General features: G+C 43.8%; 1 protein-coding gene across 1 annotated transcript; it reads left to right on the top strand.

The window, feature by feature from the left end:
• The first annotated feature begins 848 nt into the window (after positions 1 to 848).
• On the top strand, positions 849 to 1,775 carry LOC134600657 (olfactory receptor class A-like protein 1). Its single transcript, XM_063445062.1, has one exon. It carries the CDS (start codon positions 849 to 851, stop codon positions 1,773 to 1,775), a length of 927 nt encoding a protein of 308 aa, XP_063301132.1.
• Positions 1,776 to 18,672: the final 16,897 nt, after the last annotated feature.

Raw genomic sequence — 18,672 nt, 5'->3', positions numbered from 1 at the left:
CTTCAGGGAAGCACTTTGTTGGAAAAACCATTAAAGAGAATTCATCTTGGGGGGGGGGGGGGGGGGGGGGGGGAATCGCTGTAGGAATCACAATTGATCTCTTAATAATACATTAAACTATATTTCACTAACATAGTAAAGTACATTTTGATGGGTAACCATAATCTCAAAAAAATAGAGCAATCATATGTAACTTCTGTATTCAAATGTTTTTTTTTTTCTTCAAATGTCTTAAAAGTATTAAAAATGTATTCAAACGTCATTGACAGTAAATTTGCTAATATGCATCCTGCTGGATGCATTTGGTCTCTGTGCATTGTAAAATCGGTGCTTTGTACATATTCTGAATCCAGACACTGAATACATTTAACCGATTGGTGAAAATTTGGTCTTGCTTACGGAATTATGACAAAAATTACCTTTAAATATGTAAATATGTGAATTGCCATTTAAAACAGAATTTGGCCATTTTCACTGGATACCTTTTACTGATTGGCATCATGGTAAAGTTACACCAATTGGTAAATCCTATCTTTGCCATAACGTTTGCAGAAATGCCAAAAATAAGATAGTTAGCTTCAAGGAAATTGGTTAATAAGTAAAAAAAACAAAAACATATTTATGCATGCTTATTATCTACCTCTAATCGAGAATGTTCCAGAAAAATTCCAAAGATTCATGGTTTATTATGTGTTAATAAATATGTATTTAAATAAAATAAAAATTGACTGCAACGTAATTATGTAACTAATGATTGTCTAATATGTGTAACAAATAACATAAAATGCATATCTGAAAGATGTCTTTGTATGTTAATAGGTGGTGTTTTGTTCAACACTGAACATTTCATGGAAATCTATTTTGTTCTTGAAACCATTGGATTTATTATCTTAGTGTTTGTTGGAATTCCATGGAATATATTCGTCTTAGTGAGATTCGCATATATCAGGAAATTGGAGAAAAAACTTTTACCCACCAATACCATCCTCGTGGCTCTATCCTTTATTAATCTTTTAGTGCTGCTGTCACGTGTTTTCCCACAGACTTTAGATGCTGTTGGACTGGAAAATTTACTTAATGACATACAATGCAAACTCATCATATATACATACAGAGTAAGCAGAGCCATGTCCATTTGTTTGACCAGTTTGCTTAGTTGCCACCAATGTATTCTGATTGCTCCAGTTACAGGAAAGTGGAAATATCTCAAACAGATAGTAAATCCAAATGTGTCATTAATCATGATGTTGCTTTTGGGAATGAATATGGCTCTTTATCCTTCAAGCATTTTGTATGGACAGTCAAAGTCAAATACTACACATTCACCATACACGCTGCACTTAGTGTATTGCGATGTAGACTTTCTGAACTATGTCTCTTATACTATCAATGGACTGGTCTCTGTTGTCCGTGAGATTATATTTGTCAGCCTTATGACCATGTCTAGTAGTTATATGTTGGTTGTTTTGTACTGGCATGCTGAATCTATGAAAGGAGTGCGCAGCTCTGCTAAGGCTCAAACTAAGACAGCTGAGTACAAGGCATCACGAGCTGTCTTATTGTTGGTTGTGCTCTATGTACTGTTGTTTGGCATGGATAACACCACGTGGATCTACACTTTGACTATGACCAACGTCAAACAGGAAGTGAGTGACACTAGACTGTTCCTTGCCGCTTCCTATGCAGTCATGAGTCCCATTGTTATATTTGTCACCAATCCCAAACTGCATCAGAATTTTACCATCCCATGCATGAGAGGGATGTTTTGTGCTTGATAAAACAATTAGATAGATACATTGAATTGTCCTTTAACAAATTGTACAATGAAATGGTACACAAATAATATCCTAGAATTTTTAGTTTCAAGCAAGTATAGTTTGTACACAAAATAAGTCATAGAAACATAAACATCCCTTGTCCGATGAAGACTAAACTTTAAATATTTATGGCTGATTCTATATTATTTGCACATTATATCTAGAATATTAATCGTTACAATATAATACATGTTCACTGGGTACTGATGTGAAATTAACTTTAATTAATATGCTTTAGAGTAGAGATTAAATTGGTATGCGCATTATTTTTCTGTAATTTTTCAACATAGAATGATTAATAATTTACTTAACAGGTATCTGCTAATCACTAAGTGCTCTTCATGGCAAGACATACCACAAAGCAATGTGGGCAATCCAACATAAAGCAGTTAAAAAAAATGAAAAATACATTGCTCATGGTTGAATTAATCACCCCCTTATCAGGGCCAGACTGGGAGCTAAAATCAGTCCTGGAAAAAAACGTTATACCAGCCATATAATACATTGTGCCAGCATAGAGTTCAGATAAACCAATGGAAAATATAACGTGAAATTAAACATTATATCTCCAATGTGCTTATTTTAAGCAGATGTAACCGTTTCATTAGTGTGTGCACTGGGAAATTCTACCCTTATGTTATATTTTAATGTTATGTATTGTGAATATATATTAAATTGTTGAGTGGATGTGTGTCTTGTATGGTTGTAGTGTATTTGTAAGTGTTGTAGCTTTGTGTGAGGTGTGGTGTGGCTTTCTTTGTATGATGTACAAGGCTGGCTATGTGTAATGTGAGAATGGTTTTGAGTGATTTGTGTGGCTGCGTGTGGGTAGCTGTGAGTGATAAATTTGGGTCACAGTAAATGTTGTGTGTGACATGTGGGTAGCTGTGAGTAATGTGTATTGCTGTGTGTGGATAGCTGTGAGTGATGTGTGTGACTGTTAGTAGCTGTCAGTGCAGACATGGGACTTAAAACAGGCCTAGGCATTGTATGGCACAGTAGCTAACTTTCACATTTTAAAATTATTTCAGATTTTAATAATATAAATAAGAAGATTTCACTAAACCACACAAGTATACACATATAGAGACTGCAATCAGTCATGGAAGTGTTCATTTAGAGAGGCCCACACTCACAGATGCACACATACAAACAAATACAGATACATAATACACCCTCACAGTCACACAGATACACATATAAACATACATAAGAACATATACAAATACATATATACAGACACACTCACATATACACAAATACAACTGGTTGCACATTCATGGATATCTATATCAAAACATACACAAATGCATGCACATATATATATAAAAATGCATATGTATGCATGCAGACATACTCACAGATACCCATATAGACACACACATAAATATACAAAAATAAGTCCTACGCTCACATTGCTCCTGGGCGGCGGCAATGACTATAGTACACCACAGTCTCAATAGGTACAATACAAGTCAAAGTAATGATGTGACATGGTTTTGTTTCTAAAAGCCTACATACTTATTAACCCTTAATAGGAAACACATTAGGTGGGTGGCAGCATTGTAACATGGCTGTGTAATACAGAAGCAAAAACAAATATACAAAATAAGCCCTGTGCTCAAACTCCCACTACTCCTGGGCATAGAAGCATAGGACTCACGAACGAAGTTTGCCTTGACATGGCAGGTGAACTTACATTTATAGGGACGCCATAGTCACCAGAACAACAACAGCTTATTGTATTTGTTCTGGTGAGTATAATCATTCCCTTGAGGCTTTTTGCAGGAAACACTGTCTTTTTAGAGAAAATGCAGTGTTTACATTACAGCCTAGGGATACCTCCACTGGCTACTCATCATATGGCTGCTAGAGGTGTTTCCTGGGTCAGTGCTGTACAGTGTGCAGCATTGCCATTCAGTATCTCGACCCTCTGCATGGAGACACTGAACTTTCCTCATAGATGTGCATTAATTGTAGATTATGCTAGCTTTAGTGTACCTATAATCGTAATTTTATTAATGACAGGAGGCGAATATTTTGCTTAAGTCTCTCTTTACTAGAACTCCACAGCAGCAAAAAAACACAGAGAGTTAAACAACCAATCAGAAAATAGTAAGGAGACCATATAACTCCCTTCCCAACATTCCATTTCCTCTTTCGAGCTGCGACAACAAACACAGTCAGGAAAAAACATAACACAATATAACAGAAAGGTCCATCTTGACATAGATAACGATTCACGCAGAAACTGTTCAACCGAATCGACGACTTGAACTTGACCTCACCTTGAGAACTTTACACTGAAACGAGAGAAACAGTCGAAAAAAGTGATTAGCCAACGAAATGTACGTCTAAAATCATGTAGCCACCCAACACAATTTGTAAGGAGCAAACCACCAAGTCTATCGGGCCCGCCCCAGGAATAGAAAATACCGAAATAAACACCAGAGAAACTGATCAGTAGAGTAATTCTATATTCAACAAACGAACAATAACAAAGAAAACCAAGGGTCGGGAAACGAAAAGGGTGGGAAATATTCGCCTCCTGTCATTACTAAAATTAAGATTATAGGTACACTAAAGCTAGCATAATCTACAATTTTATAACATGACAGGAGGCTTCATATTTGCTGTTTCAACGCTCATTCAGGAGAACCAACAATGCATGTTCCGCCGGTCTGAAGTAGAATCTCCGGAAGGTGTCCTCTCGAGACCAGTCTGCTGAACGTAGAATATCGGATAGGGAAGCACCCGCCATCAGTGCTCCAGAGGCTGCCGCACCCCTAACTGAGTGAGCACCGAACGATGAATCCACGCCGGCCAACGACAGTAGCCATCTGATCCAGCGAGCCAGGGTAACGGTCGAAACCGGTTTATGTGGGCGTACGTAGGAAATCAACAGCTGTCCTGATTGAGAGGGTCGAAGCGGCTTGGTGATAGCCACATAACGAGACAGGGTAGAAACTACACAGAGTCTAGGGGCTTCTCGAAAAAAGGGGTAGAAGACTGTAGAAGAGTCAGATTTGGTACGCCTTGTAACCGAAAAGGTCACCCCGTCAGGAGAAAAGGAGAAGGCGTTAACATCGAAGGCCCTAACGTCGGAGACCCGACGAAATGACACCAAACATAACAGAAGCGCAAATTTGGCCAACAGTTGTCGTAGAGATAGATCCTGATTTTCCGGCCAAGACTGAATGAAATCCAAGACCCGGTGTACGTCCCAGAGCGATGTATATTTAGGAGCCGGGGGACACGACAGTCTGATCCCTCTCAACAGTCTACAAACCAAGGGATCCTGTCCAATCGGCGTCCCTAGAAGAGGGACATGAGCCGCCGAAATGGCCGACCTGGCCACGTTCACTGAGCGATATGATTTACCTTGGACAAACAGGTGTGAAAGGAAATTCAGAACGCTGGAGACAGGTGCTGTAAAGGGATCGACACTCCGTTCCACGCACCAACGACACCAAACGTTCCAGGCGGATAGATAACATTTCCTCGTGCCTGGGGCCCACGAGTCCCATAGGAGGTCTCTAGCCGATTCCGATAGTTCATCGACCCTCCAGGAGCCCCGGAAAGAGTCCAAGCCACCAAACGGAGATGGCCCTCCAGAACGAGGGGGTGATGGTTGCCTCGAGTGTCCGACAGGAGCGTCGGTAGGGACGGGAGAAGGAGCGGATCCTGACAAGACAGCTCCAGTAGTTCCGGAAACCAGGCTTGGCCCTGCCACAGAGGTGCCAGCAATACTAACGACACTTGTTGACGTCGTAACTGGAGTAGGACCCTGGGTATCATAGTGAACGGCGGAAAAGCATAGGCTCCCTGTGACGGCCAGTCTTGAAGGAAAGCGTCCACCGCCGTGCACGTCGGGTCCGGGAGCCAGCTGAAGTAATTCGGGACCTGGAAGTTCGTTCTGGATGCGAACAGGTCCACCGTGAAAGGGCCCCTCCGTCGTGCCACCTCGAGGAAGACTTGCCGATGTAGTCGCCAGTCGCTGGCATCTCTACAGTGTCTGGAGAACCAGTCTGCCATCAGGTTCAATACTCCTGGAAGATACTCCGCCTGGAGAGTGATATTACGTTGAAGGCAAAAGTTGTATATCTCCTTCGTGACTTCCGTCAGTGCTTGAGAACGGGCCCCCCCAGGCGGTTGATATACTGCACCGCCGAGATATTTCCATCCTCAGGAGGATGCAGCAATCCGACAGGTGGCCCGCAAGGCTGCGTATAGCGAACGACCCCGCAATCATCTCCAGGCAGTTGATGTGGTATCCTGCCTCCGTGTTCGCCAGGGGCCTCCTGTGGAGGGAGTCGTGCAAGTCGCACCCCAGCCCCACAAGCTTGCGTCCGACTCTAGGACAAAGTCTGGGGTCGGCCCGAAAATCGCCTTGCCGTTCCAGGCCGACATGTGTAACAGCCACCATCGGAGCTCGGTCTTGACTTCCTGAGTGAGGCTAATTCGCTGGTCGTAAGAGGGCGTCCGGCGCAGGAAGCGTGCTTTCAGGCGCTGCATGGCCCTGTAGTGAAGGGGGCCAGGGTAGATGGCTTGGATAGAAGCGGACAGGAGACCCACTATCCGCGCCAAAACCCTGAGAGGAATCGTGACCTGGCGTAGAATTCTTCGAATCTCTTTCCGAATGGCTGTGATCTTCGTCTGGGGAAGTCGTAGGATGCACTGAACCGCATCGATCTCGAAACCCAGAAACTGAACCACCTGTGTCGGCTTCAGGGCCGACTTCTCCTGGTTGACCACAAATCCCAGGGATTCGAACAAGGAGACCGCGAAGGCCGTCTGAGATTTCAGCCTGGAGGCGTCCTCGCAGAAGAGAAGCAAATCGTCCAGGTATATCAGGCATCGAATGCCTCTGGAACGCAAGAATGCGGTCACCGGTTTCAGTAGCTTGGTGAAACACCACAGAGCCGAGCTGAGGCCGAAGGGGAGGCAGGTGAATTGGCATGGCCTTCCTTCCCAAACGAATCATAGAAAACGACGATACTCTGGCGCCACCGGAACAGACAGGTATGCGTCCTTCAGATCCAGGCGAGTGAACCAATCCCCTTGATGTAAGAGGTCCCGTAGGAGATGGATGCCTTCCATCTTGAAGTGGTGGTAAGAAACGAAGGCGTTCAGACTCCTCAGGTTTATAACCGGTCGGAATTCTCCAGTCTTTTTCTTGACAAGAAAAATCGAGCTGAAGAAAGCACCGTCGTCCGGAGCCCACTGAACTGCCCCTTTGTCGAAGAGGGTTCGTATCTCGGCATCCACCAGGGCCTTTGATTCCTTCGACGATACCGGAGTCCGGGGGCGGGATTCCTGAACAGGAGGGGAATGGAAGTCTATGACGTAACCCCGGACCGTTTGGAGGATCCATACGTTCGAAGAGATGTCTTTCCACCTGTCGAGACAAAAACGTAATCGGCCGGCATGCAAATACCTTTGATAAACGTGTGGTGTCATGTGTCTCACCTGGTGGCAGTCTGCCTCGACCACGGGCACGGTTACCTCTGCCGCGGTCCAACCTCCAGGAAGCGAAGGACCCAGAGCGGTAGCTGGGGAAGAAGGATGGAGAACGGGATCCTCGTTGGCCAGAAGGCCAGAAGCGGCTGGAGGCACGACCCCCGCTGCCTACCAGCCCTGCCAAAAACACGTGCAGAGTGAGAACGAAACACCCTTTTTATCGAAGCCTGCGCCTTATTCAGGGTGGTGTAGAGGTTAACATGCCTCTGGAGCTCCTTGATGAAGGGTTCCCCAAATAACAGGCCCTTGGCCAACGGGCCCAACTCCTTGGAACCCAGCTCCGACAACTTGCCGTCCATGCGCATGAGGACTGCTCTTCTCCGTTCCGTGCACAGGGCCGAGTTGGAGTTGCCCAGCAGGCAAACGGAGCGCAATGCCCAATCCCTGATGGCAGCAGCGTCCAGGGGTGAGCCCTGTGTGACAGCTTCGTCCGCCATGGCTAGGATCCGTGACAGCGGTCCCAGTATGTCCAGCACCTTATACTGTGCGAGGCGGAGGTTGCGCTCGACCCCTTTCTTGGGGTCGCGACCAGTCCGGGTCAAGTAGGTGGAGACCATCGGATCAAATTCGGGTGTCACAGCGACCTTGTCAGGCAAGGTGGGTCTGGGGCATTCCGCCCTCAGCCTCTATCGAACTGCCCAGTCGAGGGGTCTGCGGACCCAATAGTGAACAAACTGGGCCAGGTGTTCAGGCAGAGACCACTCGGGAGACCGGGGATGCCGGATGTTGCGCGGATCAAGGAGGGGAACTCCGCCTGTGGCGTCCAGGAACACGTCCTCCCCCAGAGGGGCGCAAAGGTTCTCCGAGGTGGTCTCATCGGCATCCTGATGATACGCCTCTTCCTCCGAATCTTCCCCACCCCACCCGCCCTCGTCCTCCGAGGGGGACTGGTCCGCCCGCCATTCATCCAGGACGGATAGAGGCGCGGGAAGGGTGAAATCTTCCTCCTCTTCGGGGAAGTATCTCGGGCGTGCTGGAGAGGAAGCGGACGCCCGCTTAGGTCGCTTAGCAGGAGCCTTGCCCTTCCGGGCAGTATGCTCAGGGCCTGCACCCTTCCAATAGCGCTTAGGTGCGCGTGCCTGGCTCCTGTCTGGAGAGTCGGGGTCGGACTCAATCAGCATGCGCTGAGCCTCCGATACCTCCCTCTCTTGGGATGGCTGGGGCATAGCACGTGAGAGCGATTTTTCCACTGAAGCGGCAACAGCCGCATTGATCATAGCCTGCAAGTTCTCTTGGGTCGAAGCGTCCATATCTGAGCAGTAGCGTGACCCTGGAGTAAAAATGACAGGTGAGACACGGTTAATATGAGAGCAATGTATGTGTGTCAACAGTATGGCCCCAGAGGACCCCCGCATAAACTCAATGAATAGTATAGGCCAGCGGCCGATGGGGGTTAGGCACGGCCAGAGCCGGCTCCTTAATAGGGTACTGGCAGGGCGGTCCGAGCGTAAATTATAGCCAGGGCAGGCCGGTAAAGGCGCAGGCCCAGCAGGCAATCTTACGGCACAGACAAAGCAGGCCAATCTTATGGGCACAGACAAAGCAGGCCAATCTTATGGGCACAGACACAGCAGGCCAGTATTATGGGCACAGACACAGCAGGCCAGTAGTATGTGTATTGACACGGAGGCCAGTAGTATGGGCAGAGGGTCAGCAGGCCAATAATGTATGTACAGTCACATATGTACTAGATGCAATCTGGTAATGTGCTCTCATAGTGTAATGCAGGATGAAATATTCTTAGGGCCAACACGGGTAAAAGGACCTCATTATACCAGTGTAGATGAAATTGGAGCATACACCTTTAAGGCACACAGGAAAGGAATTCATGCATATACAGTAAAGTGCTAACTGCATCCCAATGCTCCATGTGCAGGGCAATGGAAAAGGGTCACCTGCATAAACACACATGAAACGAAAAATAACCAAGGAGGGGGAGAGAGGGGGTTCCCAGACCCCACACAGGCCTGCGGCCGCGGTCTGTGTGAGTGGGAGCCCCCGCGCCGGCAGAGCAGCAGGGAGCCAGGCGCCAAGAAGTTAAACGGGCGGGGGAGGGGGCAAGAGCAAGAGCTCCCTTCTCCGCCCGGCGGACACACGCGGTCCGCGGATCGGGGCGGCCGCGAGGTGCGGCCACGTGGAGAAGATCCGGTCGGCGGCTGAGCGCTCAGAAACGAGCGCCCCGCGACCGGAGCCGAGAAAAAAGCTCACGGACCACTGGAGACGTACTCCGCGGTCCCGGAGCTCGGGGGGATCGGAGGAGGCAGAACAGGCCAGCCTCCAGAAACCCCCGAGCAGGGAAACAAAGTGGGAAAGCCGAAAGGCAAAAAAAAGGAAAAGTGAAAAACGGGGAAGTGAGATCCCCAGAGGGTAGAATACAGGATATAAATAGAAAGTCCCCAGAACACAACAAGACAGTATAAGTAAAATGCATAAAAACCAAATATATAATATATATTAAAGCATATAAACCCAAAGCCACCAACTAATAAAAGCAGGAGGCAGTGGTACTCTGACCTGTTACTGATGCGGAGCAGCAAAGAAAGAGGAAATGGAATGTTGGGAAGGGAGTTATATGGTCTCCTTACTATTTTCTGATTGGTTGTTTAACTCTCTGTGTATTTTTGCTGCTGTGGAGTTCTAGTAAAGAGAGACTTAAGCAAAATATGAAGCCTCCTGTCATGTTATAAAATTCAATGTATTTCTATGAAGAAATGTTGATTGGCCAGGGCTGTATTTGGCTTGTGCAGGCTCTGCCCCTCCTTGACAGTCTCAGTCAATCCTATGGGAAAGCATTGTGATTGGCTCAGAATACCACTTCTTAATATGTCAGCCAAACAGGTAGATCATGGGCAGAGTCAACACCAGCAGCAGACTGGGTATATTTAGGGAAGCAAGTTGGGGGAAGGGCGAGGGGGGCTAGATAGTTTTAACACTATAGGGTCAGGAGTACATGTTTGAGTTCCCGGCCCTATAGTGTGCTTTTAAGTGGCTACTGGAGTAATACCTTCAGTTATTTAAATAGGCATAGGGATTTGGGATAGTGCACAAGTAACTATTTTCTTTGGTTTTTATTATATACACACATAAATACAATATAAAAAAGACATACACAAGTACGCACACACATACAAACATTCATAGATACACATTCAGTAATACATGCAGACACATCTGCAAATACAAGTAGGCAGTGCTCAAAAATGTAATGTCCTTGGCTACTATCTAGGACTGAAATTTACTCGTCACTTCAAATGCACACAGAGCGGAACTGGGACAAAAAAAAGATAGAGTAGCCCACTAGAAGGGGCAGGACCAGAAATGGGGCGTGGTATGTCACCACCATTGACAAGCACGCTCCCACCCCCCAAATAAGTATGTTAGTATGATAACCTCCAGAGCATCCAGTGCTCCTGAATAAAGTAAATGTCTTGTTTTCTTTTGTTTTTTTTGGGGTGGGCGGGGGGGAGGGGGGAGGTGGGGTGAAGTGTTGTGCAATGTGACTTTTCTCTGGGGTCCTCAATAGTGGGATACCAGAGAAAAAAAAGTGGAACAGGGCTGTTAATGTGTGGGTTGCTCCCTGTGGTGTATATGTTTGAAGGTTGCTTGTGAGATTGCATGTGTATGGAGCAGACTATTTATGTGTATAGGGGTAGAGAGTGTGTGTAGTGTGTTAATGCAGTGTGTATATAAAGGTAGAGAGTGTGTGTATCGTGTTTTTGTGCTAGTGCAGGGGCTGTAGTGTGTATATAGGGGTATAGAGTGTGTGTAGTGTATTAATGCAGGATATGTAGTGTGTTTGTGTGTTAATGCAGAGGCTGTAGTGTGTATAGAGTGTGTGTAGTGTGTTTGTGTGTTAATGCAGAGGCTGTAGTGTGTATAGAGTGTGTGTAGTGTGTTTGTGTGTGTAAGTATGTGAGGGTGGATGTATATAGTGGGTAGGATAGCGGCTTAAATAATAAATGTAATAATTAGAAAAAACATAAAACAATAACAAAAATCACATGTACTCGCCCTTCCCCTTATTACCTTGCAGATCCCTGGTAGGCCAGTGGAAGGAGGTACGCCGCAAGCTGATCCCTGGTGGTCCACCCGGCCTGTTTTTTGGTCTGTACCACACAGGGGTACTCACAAATACACACATACAGACAGTCACATAAACAAACACACACTCCTATACACAATACACATGAGAATAAAGACATGTGGGAATTAATGGAATTTTTATTTAGTACACAATGGGCAGGGAGATTCAAGTTAACTTCATCTCAGCCCATTGTAACTTGTGAGGGTTAGATGCTTTTGGAGGGGTTAAAGGCAGTAGTGGGGGAAATGGGGCAGAAGTGGGGGATTAGGGGCTGAATTTAGGTTAAGGACTAAAGTGAAGGTATAGGGGCTGTAGTGGGGGGTTGGGAGCTAAGCAGTGGGTTAAAATATGTATTATGGGGATAAGGGGCTTTAGTGGGTGGTTAGGAGTAGTTATAGGGATAAAGGCTGTAGTGGGATATAAGGGCAGTAGTTGGTGATAGTGGTTGTCGTGGGAAATAGGGGCTGTAATGGCAGTAGAGGGAAGTTAGGAGCTGTAGGGGGTAGAGGCTGCAGTGGAGGGTTAAGGGCTGTCATGGGGGATTGGAGCACTAGTGGGAGGTTAGGAGTTAAAGTGGTGAGTTAGAAGTAGAGTGGGCATAATGGGCTTTAGTAGTAATGGGTATGGGGCAGTAGTGGGAGGTTGGGTGCTGTAGGGTACACACACACACACACACACACGACAAAATTATAAATGCAGCACTTTTTTTTTGTCTCCATTTTTCATGAGTTGAACTCAAAGATCTAAGACTTTTTCTATGTACACAAAAGGCCCACATTTTTTAAATATAAATACCAGGCATGTTGAAAATCCTATTGGAAGTAGTCAGTTTCGAAGTGACCCTGTTAGGAGAAAGATGGAGGAAAGAACAAAAGCATTTCAATAAAATAACAGAATTGTTATTTGAAATGGCCAATTGCTGATTCAGAGTCAAGTAAGAAATGTAATCTGTATGCTGAATGTTATTATTAAAATCATAAGGTATGGATATGACGTTTGATTTTGTACATGATCACTTAATTATAAATTAGGGGATGATTCTATGAAACTATATTTCATTAAAGCAGAACAATATAGTAATCTACTATAAAATTATCCAATCCAGGAAAGTAGGGTTAGAGATTTTGTAAATATTGCAATTAGTAAGTTTGTGTTAAGTGCAAACAAGGGTTTGTGATTTATGACCAACATTTTATTTTTCATACTTTAATGGTAATTTTCATAGTATGGTTTTCTAAGGAGTTTATTAAAAAAAAAAAAAAAAAAGAATGTAACAATGAGAACAAAATAGCAGATGTGGCAAAATTTTACAAGTTATAGTCACAGCTTGGCTATTTTAGAGTAAATCTTGCTGTGCAAAATGTATTTAACAACATTTGGGATAGCAAGCAAACAAGTGACTTGGTGAACAGTGATGGGTTTGGAAAAGGAAGATTCAGTTTCAGTATTAATGAATTAAATGTTGGAAGAATTAGAGAAATAAAATACATAAAGGGAACCTATAATGTTGTATATGAGAGTGATTATTTACATAGGTTCCCTTATATAGCTGTCCACCCCCGTTTGCATTGTAAAATTATAGTAAAGTACTCTGCCTCCGGTGATGTGGGCAAGCATCAGTCAATGTTTTACATTAATGGGTTAAAAATACAGTACCACTGGACCCAAACCACTTCATTCATCTGGGTGACCTACAAACGGCAATATATTGCCTTTGTGTTTTGTGTGCGTAAAGATCCCTAAATTGTAACGGAAGACGCTTTGAAAGAATAATAAAAAAAAAAAAGTGTTTTCTGACTGTAAGTATGGAGATGAGAATTCCCTCTTTACAGATTGCTCATGTTTTGCTAGAAGATTATGCAAATTACACAGCTGTGAAAATTTTACCACCTAGAGGTTATATGATTATTTATCTTTTCATTCCTTTTAACTAGAGTGTATGATACGATTATCTTATAGAATGACTCCTAAATAAATCAGATTATCTTTTCAGGAAAATTAGACAAATATATTCCTCCTTAAAACCAATAATAATGTATACATAATTTATGAGCGGATATGTTTCCTTTTCAGTATTAGCTTGATTTACTTTAGTAAAAACTACCATGGTGCTAAATTTAGGTAGCCTAAAGTTAAGGCAGTGTAATTATTTTCCTGTCATAAGTGCGAGTTTAGCACGGCAATGAGTAAATCACTATTGTAGATGTATATTTCTAGCTGCAAACAACAATGCTTAATCGCAATTTACAGCTATAAACACTGAAAAGTTGCTCAAAAATACATTTAAAATGAAAAGTTAAGTATAGATCAATGGCTCTCTCACATTTCACCCATTCACTTTCTATTACAAATAAATAATAATAATAAAAAAAAAGGCCAGTAACATTAGAGGAGACTCAGTGTATGACTGTCAGGATTACTGTTTGATCCAGCACGTAGAACTGTATAGCACGGATGACAAATAAGTAACGTATTACCGGACCTTAGAATGGCCGGATTTAACGTACATAGAATAGTCAAAATACTAGCCGAGGTCAGGGAACACAGAAAGGGACGCAGCGATGAGGAAAGCCAGGAGTCAGGATACCAGAATATAGAGTCAATAAACAAAGCCAAAGTAAAAAAACAGGTAGAAAACTAATAACAGGAACGCGCTCTCGGACAACCACAAGGGAAGCCACGACAGGGCAATGAGCAGGATGAGAACTGGGCCTAACTACCCCTCCTTTTGTTCTGATAGGCTGTAACCGGCCTTTGACCCCAAAGTCAGTTACCAGGTTTCATTTGCATAATTGCTGCTCAGCATTAACCCTTCTGTGGATTAGGTTGCTGCTCGGCACAACTTTTCCTGTGTGGACAGTAAATGTCATTAACCACATTTCTATAAGCGGATGAATATGTGACAATGACCTATTCTTTTCCTTCATTCAGTGGGCTGTCAGCTGGTGGGTAATAGGTTAATAGGTACAGAAGATGTCTACTCCTGACATGTCACTATGCAACACTTTTTGTGAGATCTTGGCTTGGAGAAATGGTGCTGGGCAATGGTGCTGGGTCTGAAGCTGGAAGAGCCGGTGTTTGGTTGGTGGAGGGCTTTTTTAACTTCCTATATATTGGGTGAGTGCACTATTTAATTTCAAGGCACTGTTACATTGATAAAGGGACAGTGGTCCCGAAACATTGGTATTTTGGCATGCTCTTCTAATAGGTTTCACCAGTAGGCATGACTAACTAAGCTGCACATTGTACTTTTTCTCACATTACTATGTGAAGCAGTTTTCAGATTATGCACCCATACCCCAGGATCATGTATACATAATTTCTTAAACATTTAAATTGGTGCCCTTTAGGGTGCTAAGCATCGTAGCAAGCATACCAATAGAGTGGAGACCCCCTGCGCCTACATAAATTAATGGTGATGTGACAGAAGTCACCATCACTGGGAGTATAAAACGGACACTTCAAGTAGGTTCCCGGATGACTTATGTTTAAGTCACTCTGTGCCCATTATAGGTGCAAGTTGTGTATTATTAATATTTGTTAAAAGTTTTGTGTGCTCTCATGTCCTGTTGATGCACTCCACCAATTAGGTGGATTTAGCTGTGGAGCCTGTACAGCATCATCTGTTGGTTGTGAAGATCTTGCAACATTTATGTGCAGTACCACCTGTTTGTTACAACTGTTATGTGCACTACCTGAATAGCAAGACTTGTTAATTTGGATATTTATGTAGATTTGCATAATATGGTTTCTTATTTCTTGTTGGTTATTGTCTTCCCAACCCCTTTAAAATATTGTATTGTGTTATTATGAGTGTCTGTATAATTCCTCATATAATTTGGTTATATGTATTGAATTGAGTGTGTCACCATAAGCTAAGTTAAAAAAAGAGCTAGGCCTGACAGCCTGACAGCTTTTGTGAAGGCAATAGTTGGAGACAAAGTGGGCAGAGGTGTCGATGTCTGCCTGGGAGTGGAACAGAAGAGACAGAAGCAGAGAGGACAAAATCTGGCTGAAAGGAGAGCGCTGCAGTTTGATCCTGTGGAAGAGGTCCAGTCACAGTACTAGAGCTCAGTCACAGGCGAGATTTAAAGATTTCCCTGACCAACCCCGTGCCTGCTCACAATAGAGAGGTAAATGCAGGCCTGCACATTCAGCGACAGCAGATAACTTATTAGACATTAAAATATGTTACAAAGTGAAACAGAACCTACATGCAGAGTGGACAGGAACCCATATCCGTCTCCAAATGATCCACATGCAAGCAATAAAGAAATGTTCTAGCATGTCCTTTAAGTTTCTTCATCGTAAAAAGCAGCAACATTACAACCACCACTATGGTCTATGTCAAGCTAACATATACCACCATGTAAGGTTACATTTAGGTTGTAACACCATTAATTGAAGAGCAAAAGGGATTGCAGTCTCTGTAACTGGCATCAAGGAAAAGTTACAGCATTTAGTAAATTACATATTTTATCATAATTATAAGATTCCTAATAAAAAAATTAGGCTATAGGAAATTGATGTGCACATTAATAAGTGACTAGCTTATTTAAAAAAAAAAAATACAATTCATGATACTTTTAAATAAAACTATTAATTTATTTTTATTGTGTTGACTTCTAATCAGGAGTGCTTCGATATTATGACTTGCTGTTCATTATATACTCTTATATTCATCAAATACCATTGACTGAAAAATATTGATGTAACTATTAACAATTCTGTATTCCTAAGGTTATATTAGTGCCCCACTCCTATCCCGTGCAAAATATTGTTAATAAAATAAAGATTTGCTTACCTTTTACCAACGGCAAGGCTCTATTGGCATTGTTCTCCTCTCCACCTACAGCAACCTCACTGTGAAGGCCGGGCCTCCTCTGCCAATGTCCAATCCAATGCTCAATATGATGTTACTTTTGGGAACGAATATTGCTCTTTACCCTTTAAGAATTTTGTATGAACAGTTAAAGTAAAATGCAAGACATTCACCATACACCCTGCATTTTGCGCATTGTGATGTAGACTTTCTAAACAATGTCTCTCCAACAAGACTATGATCCTAAGCAGGGCCGCCATCAGGGGGTGACAACCATGACGGTTGTCACGGGCCCGGCAGCCCTGGGGGGCCCGGACTGCTCTAGCAGTCCTGGGCCCCACTTTCTTTCTCTGCACGCATAGATAGCGAATATCGCTATGTGTGCAGCCACAGGCCCCCGGCTCCCTGTTGCCGCAGAGGGGGCCCAGGCAGCACACAGCTTCTCCTCTCTTCTCTCTTCTAATAACTCTCGTGAGACCCGGTTGCCATGGCAACGCTCCGCGGGTCTCGCGAGAATTAATGGAAGAGAGGAGAGAAGAGGAGAAGCTGTGTGCTGCCTGGGCCCCCTCTGCGGCAACAGGGAGCCGGGCCCCCACCCCCCCCCCACCGGACCACCAGGGATGGAATCTCCCCCCTCCCTGGACACAGCTAAGCAGGGAGGGGGGAGAAACATTTAATTACATTTTTAAAAAAAATTCTGTGAAAATACCCCTTCCTCCCCCTCCCCCTCCCCCCCCAGACTGCACATTTACACACACACACACACACACTACATACACTGACACAACACACACACACACACACTACATACACGAACACAACACACACACACACTACATACACTAACACAACACACACACACAACACACATACACTGACACAACACACACACTACATACACTAACACAACACACACACACACTACATACACTGACACAACACACACTGCATACACTGACACAACACACACACTACATACACTAACACAACACACACTGCATACACTTACACAACACACACTTTGCATACACCAACACAACACACACTGCATACACTAACACAACATACACTGTATACACTAACACAACACACACTCTGCATACACTTACACAACACACACTCTGCATACACTGACACAACACACACTGTACACACTAAGACAATACACACTCTGCATACCCTGGCACAACACACACTGCATACACTAACACAACACACACACACACTGCATTCACTAACACAACACACACACACACACACACTGCATACACTAACACAACACACACTCTGCATACACTAATACAACACACACTGCATACACTAACACAACACGCACACTGCATACACTAACACACACACTGCATACACTAACACACACACTGCATACACTAATACAACACACACACTGTATACACTAATACAACACACACACACTGCATACACTAATACAACACACTGACACAACACAAACTATGCATACACCAACACAACATACACTGTATACACTAACACAACACACACTCTGCATACACTAACACAACACGCACTCTGCATACACTGACACAACACACACTCTGCATACACTGACACAACACACACTGCATACACTAACACAACACACACACACTGCATTCACTAACACAACACACACACACACACACTGCATACACTAACACAACACACACTCTGCATACACTAACACAACACACACTCTGCATACACTGACACAACACACACTGCATACACTAACACAACACACACTCTGCAAACACTAATACAACACACACTGCATACACTAACACACACACTGCATACACTAATACAACACACACTGCATACACTAACACAACACACACACACTGCATACACTAACACAAAACACACACTGCATACACTAATACAACACACACACTGCATACACTAACACAACACACACTGCATACACTAATACAACACACACTGCATACACTAACACAAAACACACACTGCATACACTAATACAACACACACACTGCATACACTAACACAACACACGCTGCATACACTAATACAACACACACTGCATACACTAACACAACACACACACTGCATACACTAATACAACACACACTGCATACACTAACACAAAACACACACTGCATACACTAATACAACACACACACTGCATACACTAAGACAACACACACTGCATACACTAATACAACACACACTGCATACACTAACACAACACACACACTGCATACACTAACACGCACACTGCATACACTAATACACTAATACAATACACACACGACATTCACTAATACAACATGCACTCTGCATACACTACACACTAACACGCTCACTGCATACACTATACTGACACACACTCTGCATTCGCTACACATTAACACACTCTCTGCATTCACTACACATTAACTCTCTGCATT

Source organism: Pelobates fuscus, chromosome 1 (genome assembly GCF_036172605.1).
Source record: "Pelobates fuscus isolate aPelFus1 chromosome 1, aPelFus1.pri, whole genome shotgun sequence".
NCBI lineage: Eukaryota > Metazoa > Chordata > Amphibia > Anura > Pelobatidae > Pelobates > Pelobates fuscus.
This window is presented reverse-complemented; position numbering and strand designations above follow the sequence as displayed.